The 24,053-nt window shown below is 36.4% G+C and overlaps 1 protein-coding gene across 1 annotated transcript; it reads left to right on the top strand.

Annotated features, from left to right (window-relative positions):
* The first annotated feature begins 14,263 nt into the window (after positions 1 to 14,263).
* On the top strand, positions 14,264 to 19,369 carry LOC140829356 (protein HIGH CHLOROPHYLL FLUORESCENCE PHENOTYPE 173, chloroplastic-like). Its single transcript, XM_073192497.1, has 13 exons — positions 14,264 to 15,093; positions 15,559 to 15,771; positions 16,446 to 16,650; positions 16,774 to 16,849; positions 17,172 to 17,307; positions 17,419 to 17,523; positions 17,661 to 17,741; positions 17,892 to 17,981; positions 18,063 to 18,128; positions 18,233 to 18,289; positions 18,369 to 18,446; positions 18,825 to 18,872; positions 19,106 to 19,369. The coding sequence occupies exons 1-13, from the start codon at positions 14,521 to 14,523 to the stop codon at positions 19,175 to 19,177; spliced, it is 1,800 nt and encodes a 599-aa protein (XP_073048598.1). The 5' UTR covers positions 14,264 to 14,520; the 3' UTR covers positions 19,178 to 19,369.
* Positions 19,370 to 24,053: the final 4,684 nt, after the last annotated feature.

The following is a 24,053-nucleotide window of genomic DNA, read 5'->3' as shown; positions in this document are numbered from 1 at the left end:
CATATGTAAATTAAAATATATAACATAATCTTGAAATTACGATTTTTATTTTTAAAAAAATATAAAAAAATAACATGATTCACATTTAACTTGAAACGTATAACATAATCCTGTTTTTTAGATCGTGACAAAATACTGAGATTGTGATGAATTGATTCATATGTAAATTAAAATATATAACATAATCTTGAAATTACGAAGTATATTTTTTAAAAAATATAAAAAAATAGCATGATTCACATTTAACTTGAAACGTATAACATAATCCTGTTTTTTTTAGATCGTGACAAAATACTGAGATTGTGATGAATTGATTCATATGTAAATTAAAATATATAACATAATCTTGAATTACGATTTTTATTTTTTAAAAAATATAAAAAAAATAGCATGATTCACATTTAACTTGAAACGTATAACGTAATCCTGTTTTTTAGATCATCCCAAAATTCTGAAATTGTGACGAATTGATTCATATGTAAATTAAAATATATAACATAATCTTAAAATTACGATTTTGATTTTTTAAAAAATATAAAAAAATAGCATGATTCACATTTAACTTGAAACGTATAACATAATTCTGTTTTTTAGATCGTGACAAAATACTGAGATTGTGATGAATTGATTCATATGTAAATTAAAATATATGACATAATCTTGAAATTACTATTTTTATTTTTTAAAAAATATAAAAAAAATAGCATGATTCACATTTAACTTGAAACGTATAACCCTTGAAATTACGATTTTTATTTTTTAAAAAATATAAAAAAATAGTTCGATTCTATGATTCAATGAAACCTTAAACCCTTGAAACCCTAAACCCTAAAAACCCTAAACCCTAAACCCTAAAACTAGATAACAATGGTAGACCAAAATAACAGTGGTGGTCGACCAACACAATATAATGGTCGACCATAAAAGGTAAAGGTCGACCATTACTCATTGGTCGACTAAACTCGTTTATGGTCGACTAACAGAATTTGTTGGTCGTCCATACAATTTTTTGTCCACCAAAAACGAGAGTGGTCGACCAACAAAATAACACCAAAAATTACATAAGAAAACGATGTTCCAATAATGGCATAAAATTGTCAGATACGTCACAATAATCACCAATCATTAAGGAACATATTACAAGCTAAAAAGTATCTAAACTCAGAAACTAATCAATCATCTAAAGTTAGTACTACTTGCGCACTCCTGGAAAAAGAGTATCCGGCAACCGCTAATACAAACGCTCCTGAATCTTCGCTGTGAAAAAAAAACGAGAAGTTGATATTTATTGTTAACATTAAAAAAAGAATAATGAAGTTATTATATTTTAAATAGAAAGTTGACAACGTACTGTATAATCTTGGTACAGAATTCATCATGTAGTTTTATATTCCATGGCCTCTCGGGGTGTGGGTTGTTCCCAATAATAGATAGCATACGAGCATCATTTATAATTATAGGCTCTATGTCTTCGTTCAGATCTTTGAATTTGGGATCGTGCCTTCCCTGCAAGTCATATATAATCCACTTATTCACCCCTGTCACGAGTTTTAGCAAAAACCAGCGCCCATCTGTGTAGACAGAGATGAGAATTCTTCGCGCCTTTTCCCACGAGAGACACGGCCATTCTGGATCACTACCTTTGACTTTGCTCACAATCGATGCCAGATTTATGTTGAAATCGATATGTTTAGCTTCGGCCAAAACTGATATCGCATAGTAGAAATCTCTGTCCATCAACGAATCATCTGCCGACATCACTTCAGGATGTCGGATCTGCATCTCAAGCAATCCACGGAGAGCTTCGCCGATGTGCTAAATTCAACATAACAAAAGGTTTTCAAAGTTTTAAAAGAAGTTCTCTACAAATTTAAACTTTATAAAAGATTTATTTAAAAGCTTACAAGGAAAGTGACACCCGAGTTTGCGATAGCCATGGGCCCGTAGAACGACTTCTCATATTCGGCATAAAACCTCGAATCCTACTGGGCGAACGGTCGAGCATCGAGGCCCTAACTCGCGCAAGCGAGTTGTTTACCTTCAGTGTCACGGTCTCCGCAAGTGGCCTCACACCGGCATCTATAAAATGATCAATTGTAACAACTTAAATGCAAATATGAACAACAAACAAGGTATAGTTTAATAACCTCTCGACGTGAACGCCTCGCCTCCTGACATACTGATAAGTGCAAGATTTGCACTTAATTTATATTAGAATCCATTTTTGAATTATGCTTGTTTCGAACAGAATTATGCGTTTTTGGTTGTTTTGTTGTCATTTCAGGAATGGAGAAGATAGTGGATACGCAACCAAGTGAATCGAGAAAACAGAACCGAATCGAGAGCTCAGCTATTGCCAAGACCAGAAGTATGCGCGCTGCTGCGCGAGTTCTTGCGCTACCGCGCGCGCAAAGATATGCCATGGGACAGAAGCGTGCGCGCCATCGCGCCACTTCACGCGCAGTCGCGCGCACGTTTACTCAAACCCTCGGACAGAGCCTCGCGCGCGCCTGCGCGAGATCACGCGCAGCCGCGCGCAATGATGTGCAGATGATCGACAGTGGCATGCGCGCCAACGCGCCAACTCATGCGCACCCGCGCGCACAGATCCGAGAGCAACGCGCGCAAGCGCGATTTCACGCGCAACCGCGCACGAGCAAATGCACCACACGGCAGAACGGTCCGCGCCACCGCTCGAGTTCTTGCGCCACCGCGCACGCGCCGCGTTTCAGAAAATTATAAAAGCACGATTCTTAGGTCAGAAAAGGGGGCAGCCGTCACTGGAGAAACAGAGGAGATCTTCAGCCGTCCAGGGAGAAAAAGACACAAGAAACGGAGCGCCTACAGGAGATAGAGATTCAGAGTGCGAAGAATCATCGCAAATACGAAGAACGACGGATCTGGGGACAGAAACGACACTTCGAATTTGTTATCTTTTCCTTTGTTTCTTTATTTTATTGCGTAGCAATGTCTAGAATCACAAACATGTCTTGTTTTCTCTTGGATTTCGTGATGAACTAACTTTCCAGTCTAGAGAATGACGTAGCTTTGTTGTTTGAAGACTGGGTACAAATCGAGCTTTTCTATAATGGATTGAATGGTCAGACTCGGACAACAGTAGATGCAGCGGCAGGTGGCACGATCTTTGCCAAGTCTCCTGCTCAAGCCTATGACTTACTTGAGCAGATGACTATTAATAGCTACCAATGGCCGTCTGAGAGGTCAGGATTACAGAGGATAGCTGGAGTTTATGCTGTGGATCCTATCACATCACTCACTGCGCAAGTCTCAGCGTTGACTACACAGATAGCAACCATGAATAAAGTGAGTACATCAAACACTGAGGGACCACCGCTTGTTGTTGAAGAACCACATTTTCTTGAAGAAGTCCAATACATCAACAACAAAAACTTTGGAAGCTATGGAGGATATCGAGGTAACCCTCCCCCTAACACTTATCATCCTGATTTGAGGAACCATGAGAATTTTTCATATGCAAACAATAAGAATGTGTTGAATCCTCCACCGGGGTTCAATACATCAAATGGGGAAGGGAAGCCGTCATTTGAGGATTTAGTTGGGACATTCGTTTCTGAATCTGGCAAGAGGATGGCTAGGACTGAGTCTAGACTTGACAACCTCGAGACACACATGACAAATATTGGAGCTTCGTTGAAAATCCTAGAGTCGCAAGTTGGGCAGATAACAAAGCAACTCACGTCTCAACCGTCGGGCGCAGTACAAAAGACTGCAGATCCAAATCTGAGAGAGGTGAATGCCATTTTTATGCAGCATGAGGAGATTGGTGTGGTAGGCAGCGAAGAGAAAGAGGTTGAACTCACACATGTTCAGAATGAGAAGCCAACTCCAAGCAAAAGAACCCGAGGTAAGAAATCTGAGAGGTATGATTTAAATCAATGCATTGATATTTCCTTACTTCCCTACCCTCAGAGATTTTTACAATTACAAGCTGAATTTAAAAAGAAAAAAAGTCTTGAAGATCTCAAGACCCTACATTCTAATATTCAGTCTGCAGAGCAGGAAGATGTGGCATTTAATGGAGGAGATTATAAGGAGAAGCAAGGAAATCTCCCTCAGAAGCTACAAGACCCCGGAGAATTTGTAGTACCATGTGAAATAGGGGGTAAATTGGTGGAAAATGCTATCTGTGATTCAGGAGCGAGCGTAAATATAATGCCAAGTTCTCTTTACGAGAAACTTGGATTGAGTAGGATAAAGCCCACAGGACTAAGCTTGCAAATGGCAGATAAATCGGTCAGGACACCGCTGGGTGTTGTGGAAGATGTTGAACTTAAGATTGATAAAATAAGGCTTCTAGCAGATTTTGTGGTACTTGATATTGAGAACAGTCAAAACGTTCATGTCATTCTAGGACGACCATTATTGGCTGCTGTTGGAGCTATTATTGACGTGAAACGAGGAAAGATGACCATGGAAGTTGAAGGTCAGCTGGTGGAAATAAAGGCATCCAAGATATCATACGATCCACCATGAACAGGATTGGTATAGTCGGGCTGTTGACGTTAAACCAAGCGCTGTGTGGGAGGCAACCCACAATTTATTTTCTTTAGCATTCATTTTTTTTTTATTTTATTTTATTTTACGTCATTAGTTGTTAATTTTACCCACCACCAGATCTATCACCTCCGCAGCCCAAGGAAATGGATGACTCAGATGCTGCGAACAACAACTCGAGCGCCCGAGTTTTGACACTCGTGCGCGAGGTATGTGTTGTGTTCTTTATTTCTATACATCGAGGACAATGCATACTTTAAGTTTGGGGGAGGGTAAAATTGCGTTGCTCATTGCTTGTTAGAATTTTTCTGCAATTTTTTGTTCTATCGATCAGTAGTTAGTTTGATTTTTTTTATTGCATGCTAGATTTGATAGGAAAAGTCATGGATAAGTAAACCGTGTGGCCGATGATGAAAATTGAATTGTGGTCATGAGATTTATATGTGTTCATGAGAACCTAGGAGTCACAAATATTTTGCACTGTCGTGTTTATTGATACTATTGTTGCTTAGAGACAAGTTGTATGCATGTGATGCTAAATAGACGACATATATATGATTCTTGGTAATTCTTGCATGACATTGATTGACACTTTCACAAACATAGAAATGATCTAGGCAGTCTTTCACAATATCTTTGGGCCTGTGTTCTTTGTTTACTGTAAATTGTAGTCCTTTGAGCTTCAAGTTAATTGAGATGCTTAAATTTTCTTCGTGCACCTATTTCATCTACCATTTTTATTGAAATTTGCATGTGACTGGTTTGTATGAGTTGACTAATGGATTGACGGTAAGCTAGAACTTATTTGAACACTTTTCGAGGCGAAATACGGATAATATGTGACATAGGAATGATTTAGGCGATCTTTGAAACCGTTGAGCCTTCGAGCCTACCAAATGAACATGAAATATCCCTAGTGTCCCATTTTGAGCCTACTAAAAAATCAAGTGGTGTGTGTCAATGACATACAATTAGCCCCCACTTGTATCTATTCTATATCCCACAGCAACTACCAAATGAAGCTTATACACTTAATTTCCTGCCTGCTTTTGAGAGAAATAAATTCATTGGTGTTGTAATGATTCAGATGCTCTTTGAAAAAAAAAAAAAAAAAAAACAATGAAAAGGATCACACAGAAGTGGTGAAAAAAAGAAAAAATTGGAAAATAGAGGATATGATTGGGAAGAAAACAATAAAGAGATGGTGAATGAAATGCTAGCGAAACTGACGAAGATTCGATTATTTCTCTCAAATTTTGAATTCCATACCTTTTATTGTAGCCATGAGCCGTGGCCTAACGTTACAAGCCTACAAGACCTATTAACCTTGTCACATTTATCCAATATACTAGTGGAGAAAAGTTGTTCAAGTCAAGCCTATGGATACCTGAAAAATATTGTCAACGAGTATAGACTTTAATCACTTGCATGCAAGCATCTCATGGTGTGATTTCATCTTTGGTATACTTCTGTTGAATATTTATTGAGCCAATTGAACACCGATAAAGACCTTTGTGATCTATCAATGTGAATTTGTATTTTAATGAAATGTGAGCTGCACTGAGCTGATGATTTCTTGAGTTTGTAAGGCGAATGGGTATGACAACTTTATTTGAGCATTCGATTGGGTAAATAAACATTGACATATCACACACACACGTGACTCTTGGGAAATCGTGAAGTACATTAAATGGATAAAATCTGAGGCCAATATCACTTCTTGCGAATCCATGACTTTTAAGAGTTTCTTTTCTTGTTAATTAACTTCCTGTTTTTATCTCATTTTGCTCGGGACTAGCAAAAGTTCAAGTTTGGGGGGTTTGATAAGTGCAAGATTTGCACTTAATTTATATTAGAATCCATTTTTGAATTATGCTTGTTTCGAACAGAATTATGCGTTTTTGGTTGTTTTGTTGTCATTTCAGGAATGGAGAAGATAGTGGATACACAACCAAGTGAATCGAGAAAACAGAACCGAATCGAGAGCTCAGCTATTGCCAAGACCAGAAGTATGCGCGCTGCTGCGCGAGTTCTTGCGCTACCGCGCGCGCAAAGATATGCCATGGGACAGAAGCGTGCGCACCATCGCGCCACTTCACGCGCAGTCGCGCGCACGTTTACTCAAACCCTCGGACAGAGCCTCGCGCGCGCCTGCGCGAGATCACGCGCAGCCGCGCGCAATGATGTGCAGATGATCGATAGTGGCATGCGCGCCAACGCGCCAACTCATGCGCACCCGCGCGCACAGATCCGAGAGCAACGCGCGCAAGCGCGATTTCACGCGCAACCGCGCACGAGCAAATGCACCACACGGCAGAACGGTCCGCGCCACCGCGCGAGTTCTTGCGCCACCGCGCACGCGCCGCGTTTCAGAAAATTATAAAAGCGCGATTCTTAGGTCAGAAAAGGGGGCAGCCGTAACTGGAGAAACAGAGGAGATCTTCAGCCGTCCAGGGAGAAAAAGACACAAGAAACGGAGCGCCTACAGGAGATAGAGATTCAGAGTGCGAAGAACCATCGCAAATACGAAGAACGACGGATCTGGGGACAGAAACGACACTTCGAATTTGTTATCTTTTCCTTTGTTTCTTTATTTTATTGCGTAGCAATGTCTAGAATCACAAACATGTCTTGTTTTCTCTTGGATTTCGTGATGAACTAACTTTCCAGTCTAGAGAATGACGTAGCTTTGTGGACACGATGATTTGACGTGGTTATTTTATAAGATTGAATTCCATTTCATGTTTACTTGTGTTTCTATGTGTTTATTGCACTGCAATTTACTGGCCATAAATTGTTGTTGTTTGATTAATTCTACAACTCGGGAGAGGGACTAGGATTATAGATCATTAGAACACATCGTTAAATGTTTATAGCGTTCGGAAGGCGTATAACTTTAGCGAGGCTTAGTAAGAACATTGTTAGCATTTATCTATGAAACGTAGATTCTAATTAGGAATAATTGAATCGAAGTTGATAGATACACTTTATTCGTCACTTGGGAAAGGGTGAATAAAACAATCTAAGTGCTCTTGGCCATTAATTGATTGGAATTCAGGAATATAAATTAACTGTGAATAATTATCGTGGAAACTTTGTGAAATCATTTCTCTAGATATTTTCTCTCATTGATATTTCTCAATTCGGTGATTTAATTTATTCATTGCTTTCAATTAATTCGTTTAAACAAACAAAACTGATTATTGATTTTTCTAGATAAAGTCTTGGCTATTTTAATTACAAGAATTGATATACATTTTTATACACACTCCTCGTGAGATCGATATTTGTACTCAAAAGTACATTTTACTATAACTTGACATCGTGCGCTTGCGAGCAGTTAAGAAAACGCGCAACACATACGCGCATCTGGAGTCACTTGAATATCTGAAAACATAAAATATATTGTTTAATATACTATAAATAAATATAAATATAAAAAATGTGCATTACCTCACCTCCTGCGGACTCCTCTGGAATGGCTTGAAGGTTAGGCTCAAATATCTGTTGGGTTTGGCTACCACTGCCAATTTTCCTACCCAAATTATCAGCCACACCTAACAGCGTACATTCAACAAATTAAAATAATAACAACTTTAATGCAAATATGAATAGACAAGGTTTACTGTAATAACCTCTAGACGTGGTCACCTTACCACCTGACTTACGCGGAACCGGAGTCACTTGAATATCCAAAAATAAAGACTTTGTTGTTTAATATACTATACATAACTATCAAATAAAAAAAGTGCATTAACTCACCTTCTGAGGACTCCTCTATAATCACCAGAAGGTTAGGCTCAAACATATGTAGTGTTTGGCTAGTACTCGCAATTTCCCTAGCCAGATTATCATCCACACCTAAAAGCGCACATCAAACAAATTAAAATAATTATGAGAATTGTACTAAATCATTATACTACATAAACATAAATATAATAAATAAAATTAACTCACCAAAATCTGCCTCAGATGCTTTTCTCTTCCGCCCTCTGGTATAGACTATGCTATAATCTCTGTCCTCCTGCACTGGCATGTTAGACCTCATCTCAACAAAACCAGCTCTAATCTGTTCAGTCAAACTCGATTTCAAGTCAACTAGAGCTTGATTTACACTCTTCATAAACGCTCTGGTATCAATAAATTCTGCTGCAATCTTCACATGCATGGACCTAACGGAATCCTCCAACGCAGTCAATCGCCGCTCGGAACGATGCTCCAAGGGTGATGGGCGGCGGGAGGGATTGAGTCCAAAGTGGACTCTAGGACCCGTACGCATAGGAGAATTGGTCCTAGAGCTGGATCTATCGAGATCACCAGGACGGATGCCGGAAATGTCAGGAGATGCACGTGCTGGAGGCGTGTGCTGGACAGAGGGAGGTGAATGTCCAAAATGCATGGGCTGGTCAGAGGGAGGTGAATGTGCAGAATGCGTGGGCTGGACTGAGGGAGACTCCCACAGGGTGCTCGCTACATATGACTGTCCGACCCTGCCTCCAGAGCTCGAGTACCCGAGTGATCACCGCATCAGGCGCATAATCAACAAAATGCCCGGTCGTATAATACGGTGCAACTAGCTCCTCAGGAGTAGGAGTCAAAAATCCCAGACAATCCTGCATATAATTAATAAAAGAGCAAATTAATTAAAAATAATGTCCACGATTATTTTACCAAATCAATTCATATTACTTACATCTATAGCACAATCACCGAAGGCTGCAGCGATTTCAACACCAGTTGGGCACGGTTTGACGCCCACGTCTTAGTCACCCACTGAAACATCCTGAGCAACATCCAACCGTCCACATCTCTTCTCCTTGCTAACTTCTGTGCCACACTCGGATAACATTCATAAGCGAAGATCTGTAACATAATTTCAAACAGTGTTACTGGTACAAATAGAGATAACAAATCCACTATAACATTCAAAAAATAATATACCTGCAGAGGGAGAACAAAACCACCGACAAGGAAGCTGCCCTCAACTTCTTTCCGACCCTGTGCCTCGGCGAGGTAATTATATCGTCCTAAAAAATCCTTCTTCAGACATCGGACCGCATCCCGATAGGCTACTCTACCTCAAGGATAATGGTTGAATATATCCAAATCATCCACAAGCCTCAAGTATTTAGGATCGATCTTCGTCGTCTTTTTCCTCGTCGCCTCACCGAATACGGCACAACAAAAGTATAGACTAGCCATATTTATCTTCTCCATGTCTAGACCAGTCTCGTTATGCTCTTGGACCATAATCTTTCCCTCCAAATCACCCAAAATAATATCAGCCTTACCGGGAAAGTGTGTGGTGGCAAATACACCTCTACCTGGTAAATCTTCGGGCTCTATAGCGCAATCGAGACCCGTTATTAAACAATACTCTAACAAAGAAAATCTAACAGGCCTTTTGCGCATGTAGTAGCCCGAATTCCAAATTGGGTAATTAACGGATTAATGGTGATTAAGAAGGTTTAAGGTGTAATTTTGACCGAGTCATGATCGGACGGACCGAAGATGGTTCGGAAGCACCGAAGAGTTCGGAAGGTCCGAAGTGAGTTCGGTGGATCCGATCATTAGGTGTCAAGAGTTGATCGACACGTGGGAGTTCGGACGTTCCGAAGTGTAGGTTCGGTGGATCCGATCATGAGGTGTCAAGAGCAGCTGGACACGTGCATGTTCGGACGGTCCGAAGTGTATGATCGGAGGATCCGATCATGAGCTGTCAAGAGCTGATGGACACGTAAGAGTTCGGACGTTCCGAAGTGGTGTTCGGAGGATCCGAACATGGCCTATAAATAGTGGTCGGATTTCCTCATTTTGACTCGCCAATTCAGAGAATTCCATAGCATTTCAGTCGTTTCTGACAGGTTCTAGTCTTGTTCCGAGATTTGGGCACTAGCGGGGAGCTGCTGGTCTTGTAGCAGAGCTGTGCTCTAGTTGGGAGCTAGCGGCATCAGCGGGCTAGCGACGGACGAAGGTTTGGAATTTTATCAGTATTTATCTCAGGATTATCTAGTTAAGTCTGGTAGATAAGTTTAGTGATGGTTTTCACTTGATGAATAGGCTTGGATTAGACCTGTTGTCTGGTTGTTCCAGTGGATTAGGATTGCTGTGATAGAGGTACGAAAGTACTATCCGAGATATCCTGGTTGAGTATACATTCTTATATGTGTTGCATGATTATGTGGTGCATTGATATATGTCATATGATGCATGCTATTATGTCACGTTTATTACTGCACGTTGCATTTCATGTTGAGCCGTATCTTCTTCGAGATAGCCTTTACTGTTGAGCTGTATCTCTTTCGAGATAAGCTATATCTTGGGGCCGCTCAGCCCTGTCTTGTGGACGCATGGACACCGAGAGTACACAGTGGCCGACGGGTCGGGAGGGCTTCGGTGGTCCGGGACATTTTAGGTCCACGTCTGTCTTGTAGTGGATGCAGTGACCCAGAGGTTGGACCGCGCGGCACTATCCACTTGGCGCCTCTAGACTGAGCATTGTTGAGATCCTTTTGTGATTCCTGTTTCTTGACTACCCCGGTATCATGATCATAGCATGTGCATTTCATATAGGTCTGTATACTCATACTTTTGTACTGGGCGTTCTTATCGCTCACGTCCTCGGTTTTGTTTATTCTTGGACACCCCATTCCCTCGGGGCAGGCCTCAGGTTGGACAGCTCAGGAGGAGCAGGAGGAGGACGTTGAGTATCTGGTTGGTTTAGTTTATCGGTATTGTTTTGATTCGATATGGTTGTATTGGATATTTCATTTTGAGTTATTCTAGACTTCGATTGGGTTGTATAATCGGTATTTTTGTTGGTATTTTCCGCTGTTATCTCTGATTATTGTTAATTAGGTTAATTGCATGCTTAGTTTTTGATTAGTAGGTGATTCCGGAACGGGTCACTACATTTATGGTATCAGAGCATGCGTACGATTTTGGGATATAGATTTCTGTTTTGGGATTTCCGTTGACCAATTTACTAGTTTCCCCATTCTATTGTTGTAGCAATGGCTGACCACTTTGGTGACGGGAGTAGTCAGGGAAGTGTAGGTCGTTGGGGTGACCAGGACGATTTGTTAAGCGTCATAAGTTACCGCATGTTTCTCTAGACGTCATTCTTTCTGTTTCTACTCCGATGGGTCATTCGGTGTTAGCTAAGCGTCTAGTGATGGGTTGTCCCTTAGATTTTGAGGGTAATGATGTTGTTATTTTCGTTTTGTTCATTCTCTAAGCTTGATTTCGAGGACGAAATCTTTTTAAGGGGGGGAGAATGTAGTAGCCCGAATTCCAAATTGGGTAATTAACGGATTAATGGTGATTAAGAAGGTTTAAGGTGTAATTTTGACCGAGTCATGATCGGACGGACCGAAGATGGTTCGGAAGCACCGAAGAGTTCGGAAGGTCCGAAGTGAGTTCGGTGGATCCGATCATTAGGTGTCAAGAGTTGATCGACACGTGGGAGTTCGGACGTTCCGAAGTGTAGGTTCGGTGGATCCGATCATGAGGTGTCAAGAGCAGCTGGACACGTGCATGTTCGGACGGTCCGAAGTGTATGATCGGAGGATCCGATCATGAGCTGTCAAGAGCTGATGGACACGTAAGAGTTCGGACGTTCCGAAGTGGTGTTCGGAGGATCCGAACATGGCCTATAAATAGTGGTCGGATTTCCTCATTTTGACTCGCCAATTCAGAGAATTCCATAGCATTTCAGTCGTTTCTGACAGGTTCTAGTCTTGTTCCGAGATTTGGGCACTAGCGGGGAGCTGCTGGTCTTGTAGCAGAGCTGTGCTCTAGTTGGGAGCTAGCGGCATCAGCGGGCTAGCGACGGACGAAGGTTTGGAATTTTATCAGTATTTATCTCAGGATTATCTAGTTAAGTCTGGTAGATAAGTTTAGTGATGGTTTTCACTTGATGAATAGGCTTGGATTAGACCTGTTGTCTGGTTGTTCCAGTGGATTAGGATTGCTGTGATAGAGGTACGAAAGTACTATCCGAGATATCCTGGTTGAGTATACATTCTTATATGTGTTGCATGATTATGTGGTGCATTGATATATGTCATATGATGCATGCTATTATGTCACGTTTATTACTGCACGTTGCATTTCATGTTGAGCCGTATCTTCTTCGAGATAGCCTTTACTGTTGAGCTGTATCTCTTTCGAGATAAGCTATATCTTGGGGCCGCTCAGCCCTGTCTTGTGGACGCATGGACACCGAGAGTACACAGTGGCCGACGGGTCGGGAGGGCTTCGGTGGTCCGGGACATTTTAGGTCCACGTCTGTCTTGTAGTGGATGCAGTGACCCAGAGGTTGGACCGCGCGGCACTATCCACTTGGCGTCTCTAGACTGAGCATTGTTGAGATCCTTTTGTGATTCCTGTTTCTTGACTACCCCGGTATCATGATCATAGCATGTGCATTTCATATAGGTCTGTATACTCATACTTTTGTACTGGGCGTTCTTATCGCTCACGTCCTCGGTTTTGTTTATTCTTGGACACCCCATTCCCTCGGGGCAGGCCTCAGGTTGGACAGCTCAGGAGGAGCAGGAGGAGGACGTTGAGTATCTGGTTGGTTTAGTTTATCGGTATTGTTTTGATTCGATATGGTTGTATTGGATATTTCATTTTGAGTTATTCTAGACTTCGATTGGGTTGTATAATCGGTATTTTTGTTGGTATTTTCCGCTGTTATCTCTGATTATTGTTAATTAGGTTAATTGCATGCTTAGTTTTTGATTAGTAGGTGATTCCGGAACGGGTCACTACAGCGCACCACCATCCACAAATCATCACTACTACTATCAAGTATCTGGTTACTCATTAAATACCATAGAATTTGGCTGGAAATTTTAAAATCTTTATAATACCTAACTAAATTACCAAAAGGCGAATGCTCGAAAAAATGGGTTCTCTCCTCGTTGTTCAAATAAAAATGAATCTTCTCAGAAATCTCGTTATATCTCGATTGAATTGTCAACTTAAATCGGAAAATGGCATCCCTGCCTAATTTTCTCGGTAAATAGACCTGTGACAAAAAAAAGTATTAGTAAGGTTAGGAAAAATTTTGTGGTCGACCATAAAACCACATTTGGTCGACCATACAAACAAATAAGGTCGACCATGTTTTATGGTCGACTTCGTCTTATGGTCGACCATAAAACATAATCGACCAAATAAAACATGGTCGGCCATAAACTCGTTGTTTTATGGTCGACCACAAACCACGTACAATTTGTATGGTCGACCATGGTGGAAAACCATGGTCGATTACACACACACACACGCAGCAAACATACTAAAAAATACGACTAAAATTCAGAAGAAACAAATCGAAATAAACGCGAAAATTACTACATTTTCGTCTGCCATTCGGTTGAGATTTTGAAGACTCGACGGAGACGTTTTTCAAGGAACGAAGGGTTTAGGGTTCGGAATGGAATAGGGTCTCTGCTGTGTTTTTGGCAAAAGAATGCTTTTAATCGTGTGTTTCACATATTTTAAACTTAAAACACAGGGGCATAAAAGTAATTTTCATTATGAATCTTTTTTTTTAAAAAAAAAACACAACAGACTCCTTTTCCCCTAATTCCCCCCATATTTTTCCTACAATTTCATCATTTATCAAATGTATTATTTCAAAATTCATCAATATAATGTCATTTTTTGTATTATAATTGCAAACGTATTGTTCAAGTCGAAACTAGAATATTTGTATATCCAAAACGAGGGGAGAATATTGAGAGGACCTGGACGTATGTGCGTGTCATGTTCAAATTTCGTGCTGGAAAACGCACAACCAAATCCATGTTTCGGATTGGCCCATCTTATGTGGTCTGAAATCACAGTCCGTCGCTTTCGAAGCTGACTCCCAAACTCCCATTTATGATCACCTCTCGCGGAGGAGGGAGCTTCAGTTAACACTATACAAAACCAATACAAGAAATCAGCCATTGTGGAGAAACTGGAACAAGAATGAGTACAACTGCTTCTGCGGCTTTGACGTCTTCAATCTTCGGCGGTAACCATGCCTGCAGCCATAGATTGAATTGGAGAGACCTCAGTTCAAGCCCGCAGGAGGTGAAAGTATGCCAGTGGTCGTTTTTAACAAGGGCCGCCTCTTCAGTTGACAAGCAGAAGAAGAGCCCCCCGCAGAAGAAGAAGAGCAAGAGGAAAGAGGTGCAGGAAGAGGGGAAGTTGCCGCAAGAAAGTGGAGAGATTCAGGAAGTTTTACCTGCTGCTGGTACTGCTACTTCTTCGGTTTCGTCTATCAAGAATAGGATCGAGGAGGTGAGTCCGATAGGTCTGGGGCGGCGGTCGAGGCAGATATTCGACGAGGTGTGGCGGAAGTTTTCTGGGCTGGGGCAGATTTCGAGGACCACTCGGACTGATGATGATGAGGCGGTGCTTTTATTGAAGGAGGGTGGACCCATGTGTGAATTCGCTATTCCTGGTGCGCAGAACACCACCGTGCTGGTCGTCGGTGCCACCAGCCGCGTTGGCCGAATTGTGGTTCGTAAACTAATGCTCAGGGGTTACACTGTCAAGGTATCTTCTTTATCTCCATTGCTTCTTATCTGGTGAACCATTTTGTTGTTTCAAACTAAAGAGTTCATTTAGGAAGATGAATAATTTATCTTTATTTTTTTTTTTTTTTGTGGAGTTTGTGTTTATCAACTATAGTAACTTAATATTTCAAGCTTTAGTTTGGATTCGTATTTTGTGCAAGTGCTATTCGATTAGAGTGCATTAGTGTGATGAATTTGGCTCAAACCATATGACTAAAATTATTTAAAATATTTTAATAATTTAAATTGATCTCTCAAATTAATATCATATTTATCCAAAATTATAAAAAAAGTTAATTTTTCTTGAATAATGTGGCAAAAACACCACCGTGTCATTTATGAAATACACACTCTTACCTTTTTCAGTGGCCTTCTAAATATCTTTCGGAGATGGTAAAAATAGGGTTCGACTTGTGAATGGATTTGGATCTTGAATCGTTAACAGGCTTTGGTCAGGAATGATGATAAAGAAGTGGTGGAAATGCTTCCAACTGCTGTGGAGGTAGTGAAAGGGGATGTTGGCGAGCCTTCAACTCTCAAGACTGCTGTTGAGGGATGCAGCAAAGTTATTTATTGTGCCACGGCTCGATCCTCTATCACCGGGGATCTTTATAGGGTTGATCATCTTGGAGTCTATAATGTCACCAAAGCACTTCAGGTTTGATATCCTTTTTTATATAAACATGTCTTGTACTGCAAAAGAAGACTCTTGAGTTGCCATTTGAATGCTGTTAAGGTTCACATCCATTACTTAAAGGGAACTTTTTATCGTTGTCTAAAATAATGAGCCCCCCTTGCAAGTTTCAAATCACAATTTTTTTGCCCAAAGGTTTGTTTTGATTGTGGAGGTATCTCAAAAAACACTAAACTTGGAAAGTTAAAACGGGATATTTTATTTGACTTAAATGATTTTTCCATCATCGCACAAAATTGTGTTAGCATGATTCTTGATAGTGATCAAACAATATACTTAAAATCCGCTTTAATGTTATTAAAATATGATTTAACACTGATATGATTTTATTGTTAAGAAAGATTTGGTATCAGATTTTATTTCAAGGTGTTTTCATCTTTATAAAGGAGTAATGATATTAGTATTACTAAGAAAGATTAATAGAGTTTTCGCCCTTTCGGTGTTGTGTCATGAATGTAAATATTTATGTCTGAGCCACGTAACTTTTGTGTTGGGTACTATCAACTCGTCACCGTATTCTTGCTATTTAAAATTTAACAATTCCATTCACAATGTTCTTTGATTTGGTAAGTTTACAGTTGCACAGTCCGAAAAATTCCACAGTTAAAGCTTGATTCTTTATCGCTGCTGAATCGTAGGACTACAACAATAAACTTGCACAACTGCGGGCTGGAAAAAGCAGCAAAAGCAAGCTGTTAATTTCGAAATTCAAGTCTGAGGATGCATTGGATGGCTGGGAAATTCGTCAAGGTACTTATTTTCAGGATGTTATTGCGGCCAAATATGATGGAGGAATGGATGCTAAATTCGAGTTCACTGAAGAGGGAGCTGCTGTTTTCTCTGGTAAAATGTAGTTAGCAGAAGCTGAGAAATCTTGTCTAGCTAGTCTATAACTGCAAAATACCACGTAAATTCACATTTTCTATGCTCTAACTGATGTTTTACACTCGTTTTTGTGTTTAAAAGGATACGTTTTCACGAGAGGGGGCTATATAGAACTGTCCAAAAAACTTTCACTTCCTTTGGGATGTACTCTTGACAGGTATACAACAGATTAAAAAACCTTCTGCCAATTCCTATTTTAGGATTATATGGTTCAGGTTTATGATTATCTTCTCAGATTAAATGCATATTTCATATGGTGTACCACTCTTACTGCGTAAGCAAGAGCCCACTTGGGTCACATGGATGGTAGAAAAAATCTCTCATTTTTTTTAAAAATTTCTCTTGAACTATTTTAAAGCGTATATCAGCCAAAGTACATGGATTTCAACATACTGATTGTGGGATGTTGATTCTTTGTCGTTCCAAAATCCATTCAACTTCCAAATTGACGAATCAATTTGTTTGTTGTTGTCGCATAGGTACGAGGGTATAGTATTCTCGATTGGTGGGAATGGAAGATCGTATGTTATAATCCTTGAAGCTGGCCCTCTGGCTGATATGTCACAAAGCAAATTGTACTTTGCCAGAATTAGCACAAAAGTTGGTTTTTGCAGGGTAAGCTTAAATCACAAAGCTGAAAATAATATAAGCTTTTATCTTTCCATGAATCAGCTTAAGTTTTTGTTTATAAAGTCGAATTATTGACAAGTTGTTTCTTCTTTTTAGGTAAGAGTGCCATTTTCATCTTTCAGACCGGTGAATCCAGAAGATCCAACGCTGGATCCATTCCTTGTGCATACTTTGACCATTCGTTTTGAGCCAAGACGGCAGGTTTGCTCAAAGTGTTGTCTTTCATGTTCTTATAGCTATTTATGTTTGTTTGACCTTTGCTGAAACATAAGATGATAAGTATATATACCTGAACTTTTTACTGAGATAATAAATCTGATTGAAATGCTACATTGCAGAAACCTGTTGATGGACCTGTTGTGGGGAAGCAAGACTTGAGAAGTTTCCAGTTGATTCTTGAATACATCAAAGCTTTGCCTGTAAGCACCAGTCTATATATTTTTAAACTATTTTGTTGAATTTGAATTGTACTTATTCCAAGCACAGGATTTACAGATTTGAGATTCTTGTTTAAAATATTGCCTATCATATCCCATTCTGATATTCGAGTGTATTTCTGTTCGTGGCAGACTGGACAAGAAACAGATTTTATCTTAGTTTCATGTACAGGATCAGGAATTGAGCCCACCAGAAGAGAGCAGGTTCTGAAAGCAAAGAAGGTCTCTATCTTCACACTTATCTCTATTCACACTGAACATTTTACTATTGCCACTGAGTTTCCTCGTGATCAAAATTTATAGGCCGGTGAAGATTTGCTCAGAAGATCGGGACTTGGGTACACAATTATTCGTCCTGGTCCCTTGATGGTAAACTTATGGACCCAAAAACTCTCTCTATTCATTTGTCCACCGCTTCTTAAAATATGCGTTCCTCGATCTTCATTTGCATTGACAAGACATCATTTTTGCAGGAAGAACCTGGTGGGCAACGGGCTCTGATTTTTGACCAAGGCAATCGTATATCACAGGTACAAAACATGCAGTCTATTTGTTGTTTTTATAGTTGTTTGACATTTTGGTTTGCTTATATTTGGAAAAATTGCACAGGGAATAAGCTGCGCGGACGTGGCTGATATCTGTGTAAAAGCATTGCATGACTCAACAGCAAGAAACAAGAGCTTTGATGTGAGTATCATTCAATTCTTTCATTATATTCCATGATCCGTATGCAGTGATGGAACAAGTTTTCATTTCTACTCGAGCTAGAATTTTTTAAACAGCGGTTAATAAAGAAATGGAGTCCCCGGGCTACCGGAAAATTGGACAAAATTTTATAGATAAAAAAATAGAGAAAAAACTGAGCCACCCGGTCTACCGCCCAGGTGGAGCAACACGGGCTCCGCCCGTGTCCGTATGAAGTTTTCCACAACCAATTAGCTTGTTTTTCTCATTTAAAGTGCTTTGCTGCACCGCACCCCATTATGAATATCAAATTCGTTCTATATATTTATTTCCTTGATTTATATAAGCAAATGCAGCTAAAGCATTTGTTTGACTGTGCAGGTTTGTTACGAGTATGTAGCGGAGCCTGGGAAGGAGCTTTATGAACTGGTAAGAACCGAGTCTCGACTAGTTTAGCCAGTATCACTCTGGTTACTTGAAACTGACATAATAACCATTTGCTATACTGAAAGACAACTTGAGTTTTGTCAAAATTGAGCTTGAGTTGGACCAAACCATTCACAAGCTTATGACTAATAGCTCGACTAGCTTGCACCATAATGCGCGACACGGATTTTAAATAATAGATGAAATTTAACAATGCCGAATGTTGTTTTTGACAGGTTGCTCAATTACCAGACAAAGCAAATAACTATCTAACACCAGCTCTCTCGGTTCTTGAGAAGAACACCTAACACACACTGACACACACACACACACACAGAGGCTCATTTTCAAAGGAAGGTACATGTTGTAAAGTGGTGTATATTTGTTTTTGTTTTCAAGAATTCCATAAATTTTTCATTGTGCTGTTACGTGGGCTATGTAAACCAAATCTCAATTATTTAAAGTAAATAATGCTATGTTTATCTGATAAGCACGAGTTGTATTGGCATTCTTAATGCGTTTTTATCGTTTATATTCACGCTTACCTACTTTATTTCTTCCTACATTTTTGACTGTATATTCGTACTTTTCTATATAACTAGCAAGAAGCTCGTATCGCACGTGTATATTAATTATTTAATAAAAATTAAACTTTGATTTTTTTTAAAAATAATTGAATCATTTTTTTTATTTATATTGTGTTAGTAGAATAAGATTCACAAAACACGTTTTTAGTAAAAACACATTTTTTCTATTTTTATTTTAGTATAAATAGTTTCTTTCTTTATTTGGATACTATTTTAGATCTCATTTCTCGCTGTAAGCCGAACAATGAAACATCTCCATTTTCTGAGAAAAGTTCTTATGAGTTTTAACATATTGGTTTAATCTTTTGTCATATTAGACGAATAAATTAATTAAGAACTTATATACTTTACTTTCAAAATTGTTTCTCAAATTAAAATTCAAGCAATTGATTTTATGTTATATAATAAATATAATGAGCATAATATATAGAGCGAATTCAACTGAATTTTTTTTTGAAAATATATATCTAAGCACCACGTATAAGTTATAATAACATAAAAATCAACCAAATTATGGAATTTATAAATGCATAAATAATAATTTATATAAGTGAAGCACACTAAGGACAAATAATTATCAATTTAAAATATTTGTGACTAACTCATCAAAATATTATCAAAACTAATGAAATAATAATATTGATAATAAAATATAACCTATAATATTCAATTTAAATATTATTTAATCTCCTACATAACTTTTTACCTTTTGCTTTAGAATTATATATCATAGATAAATTAATTTTCATATATATTAGTTAATGAATAATTTTTTAAAAATTATATAATTTATATTTTTCATTAAGCCATCTATTACAAATATATATATATATATATATATATATATATATATATATATATATATATATATATTATGTATTTGTATGTGTAGTGATTGTATATTATTGGGATCAGAAAAAAATACATTATTCTTTTAAAAATATTTGTTTTTAAAATTTGTCTTCAATCGTTTTTAGGTGGTTGAAAGATTTTCTCAAACGGTTAGAATATGAATCACGTGAAAATTGTAGAAGACAATTCAATATTTCTAATGATATTTTCAACCGGTTGGCAATCTAAATAACAAGATATAGTTTGAAATGTAAAAACTTGTGAAAAGTAAAGACATGAGAATTTTATGGATGTTCGGAGAAAAACACTCATACCCCTTTCTTCTTCTGTAGGAAAGATTCCACTAAAAGACTTGTCTGAAATATATTTTTTTTAAGAAAATTACTACTAAAATATTTAAAATTCTTATTATATAGCTAACTCTCTTAATTTTTCTATCAGATCCATATTTTATGATATTATTAGTATATTAACATTCATGATTATTGATATAAATTATACTAAATAATTTATGTACTTTCAATTCTTAGATAAAAAATCATAAAATATATTATTATTAAATTTAATATTATTATATACTTATTATGTTATTGTACTATTGCATATATAATTATTTTTTTCTTATATCTTTTGGTGATACTATGATTTATTATTAATTAGAAATTACACTAAAATATAATTACAAAATTGCATTAAAATCATAAAATAACATGTAGAAAGAAAATTAAAAAGATAAAATATTTAAAATTGGTATAAAGTTGAAATATTTGAGAAAATTATATAGGAGTTACATTTTATTCTTGAAGTGATATAAATTATTATAATCAATGTATATTGCAGTGATAATTCATTAGCATTTGTTAGACTATTAATTATATATTATATGGAAAAATTAGGCTACTAATTAATTATATATTAGGTGGAATAAATAAAAAATTTTGATATTTCATTTTTACACTTAAAACAATTAGAAATTTACAAATATATCTTTATTGAATCTAGGATTTGTATTGATGAGTAGGTCATTTTTATTTTTTGACAATTGAAAAACATTGCCAATGATCTACACTTTTGTAGGAATATAGATAAAAAAAATATTTTTATTATCAGATATATATTCATTCTTAATGCATAGATTTCCCATGAATTGTGTAGAAAATTTCCATGCAATTAATCTAAAACACACAATTTAAAGGGATACTAAAACATTTACAATGTAAAACTTTGTTATCCTTTTTACAATTTATAAGTATAATAGTTAAATATATATTATTTTAATATTTTAATGATTTTTTAAATTAAAAAATCTATTTTTAATATTTTTTTTAAGAATTATATATCAAGAAAATGTTATTTCTTTAATGTATTTTTATTATCAAATATCAATTCAGTTTTTATGTAATATTATTTTCAAAATTTCTTATATTGCAATTTTCTATTAAAAAATAAAATACTATTACGATCTTCATGTATTTAATGATTGTGTAGAAAATTTTTCATGCAATTAATCTAAAAACACACAATTTATGGGAATAGTAGAAAATTTACTACGAAAAACTTTTTTTATTTTTTTTAACACTTTTATAAGTATAATAGTTAAATATTTATTCTTTTAATATTTTTAATGATTTTTTTAAATTAAAAAATCTATTCTTTTAATATTTTTTATAAGAATTATGTATCAAGAAAATGTTATTTCTCTAATGTATTTTTATTATCAAGTATTAATTCAATTTTTATGTAACATTATTTTTAAAATTTCTTATGTTGAAATTTTATATTAAAAAATAAAAAAAACACTATTATGATCTTCATGAATTTAATGATTGTGTAAAAAAAATTTCATGCAATTAATCTAACAACACACAATTTATGGGAGTAGTAGAAAATTTACGATGAAAAACTTTGTTATTCTTTTTACACTTTTATAAGTATAATAGTTAAATATATATTCTTTTAATATTTTTAATAAAAAATATATATTTTTATTAAAAAATATGTTCTTTTAATATTTTTTGTAAGAATTATGTATGAAGAAAATATTTTTTCGTTAATGTATTTTTTATTATCGAATATCTATTCAATTTGTATGTAATATTATTTTCAAAATTTTTTATTTTACAATTTTCTATTAAAGAATTTTTAAATTACAAAATTATGATAATATAAATTCTTCTAATAAATTTATTAAACAATTTACTTTCAATTTTTTTGTTTAAAAACCCATAAAATATGTTAGTATTTAACTTCACATTATCATATTATTTTATATTTATCATGTTATTCTATTATTGGACATATAGTTAATTTTTTTGTATATCTTCTTGTAATATTATAATTTATTTATTACTTAATTATAAATTGCACTAAAAATATAATTATTATAATAAAATAATTAAAAAAACGTAGAGAGAAAATTAAAAGAATAAAACATTTAAATGTAGTATAAAGATCAATTATTTGATAAAATTAATATAGGAGTTATATTTTATTATTGAAATAATATAAATTACTACAATCAATATATGTTGTAATGACAATTTATTAGCATCTGTTACAATTTGACATATATATCCTTATATGATTTTTTGAATTCATATTAGCAAAGAAGACATTTGTGTCTTTTCACAATTGGAAAACAAATGGCGATCCACACTTTTATAGGTATATAGATGTAAGTCACGGATATGAAAGTTAATGAACACACGGAAAAAAATGGAAACAAGCACAACTGCACAAACAGTATATGGCTTTGTGGCAGTCTGTGTCACACACCGGAGGCTCACCAAGAAGCCATGCAAACTGAAGTGTAAGCTTGAAAGATAGAAGCCCGGCACCTTGTTAAATTTGTGGTGAGGGCGTCAGGCGTGGGAGAGCTACTAGACATGTACACGACATGTACATGTCGGGAGAAAATTCATATAACCACATAATTCATCGTGCTAAATCATTAAGAATTTGACCGAAATTTAAGCGGAAGCTTACTTGAAGTCATAATCATGCCTTAAGAACGAGTCTTGATCTTCCATATTTATGCGTTTTTTTTTTTGAGAGAATCCTTCAATTTCTCTTCAAAACTATTTTTTATAACGGAGGTAGAGAATAGAGAACGTGATAACACGCTGAAATTTCTGTTTTAGCTCATCATAAAAATATAGATTACACTTATGTCTCTACACATTAAAGACTCACAACATATTAGATACATTAAAGCTCAAAAACCCGAGACATTAATTCATCATTTTATTTTGGGCTTAATTTAACCAACAACGCATAATTATTCATATATAAGCTCATATAAATAATTTATCCAATAATCTCCCACTTGGGTTATGTGTGTGTAACCTTATAATTATGTTTGTAAAAATAACTTTATGAGCTCAAAAATATTGTCATTCCGAAATATATTTATAACAAATCAGTTTCATCCATCACATCTGAAAGGAATATTTTATTCCTAATTAATCTTGAGATTGTGTTTCGATTTTGCACTCCTAACCAAAACTGATAGATTTGATTTCCTTGATATAGTGAATCTTTTTATTAGGATTTATTTAATTAATTTAGGAATCTATCTATAAGTTTGTTACTGAAATATAGTGTAGTTACCTTTGGATTAGAGTTTGATTCCTACTAAACTCTCCTTTCCTTATTTATAGGTGGGAAGGATCTATGAAGATCTAGGTCAAAGAAAGTGACTATATATAAGTGGGTAAACTATCAATAAAGTTGGGGAAGCAGGAAG

This window comes from Primulina eburnea, chromosome 1 (genome assembly GCF_022965805.1).
Source record: "Primulina eburnea isolate SZY01 chromosome 1, ASM2296580v1, whole genome shotgun sequence".
NCBI classification, from domain to species: domain Eukaryota; kingdom Viridiplantae; phylum Streptophyta; class Magnoliopsida; order Lamiales; family Gesneriaceae; genus Primulina; species Primulina eburnea.
This window is presented reverse-complemented; position numbering and strand designations above follow the sequence as displayed.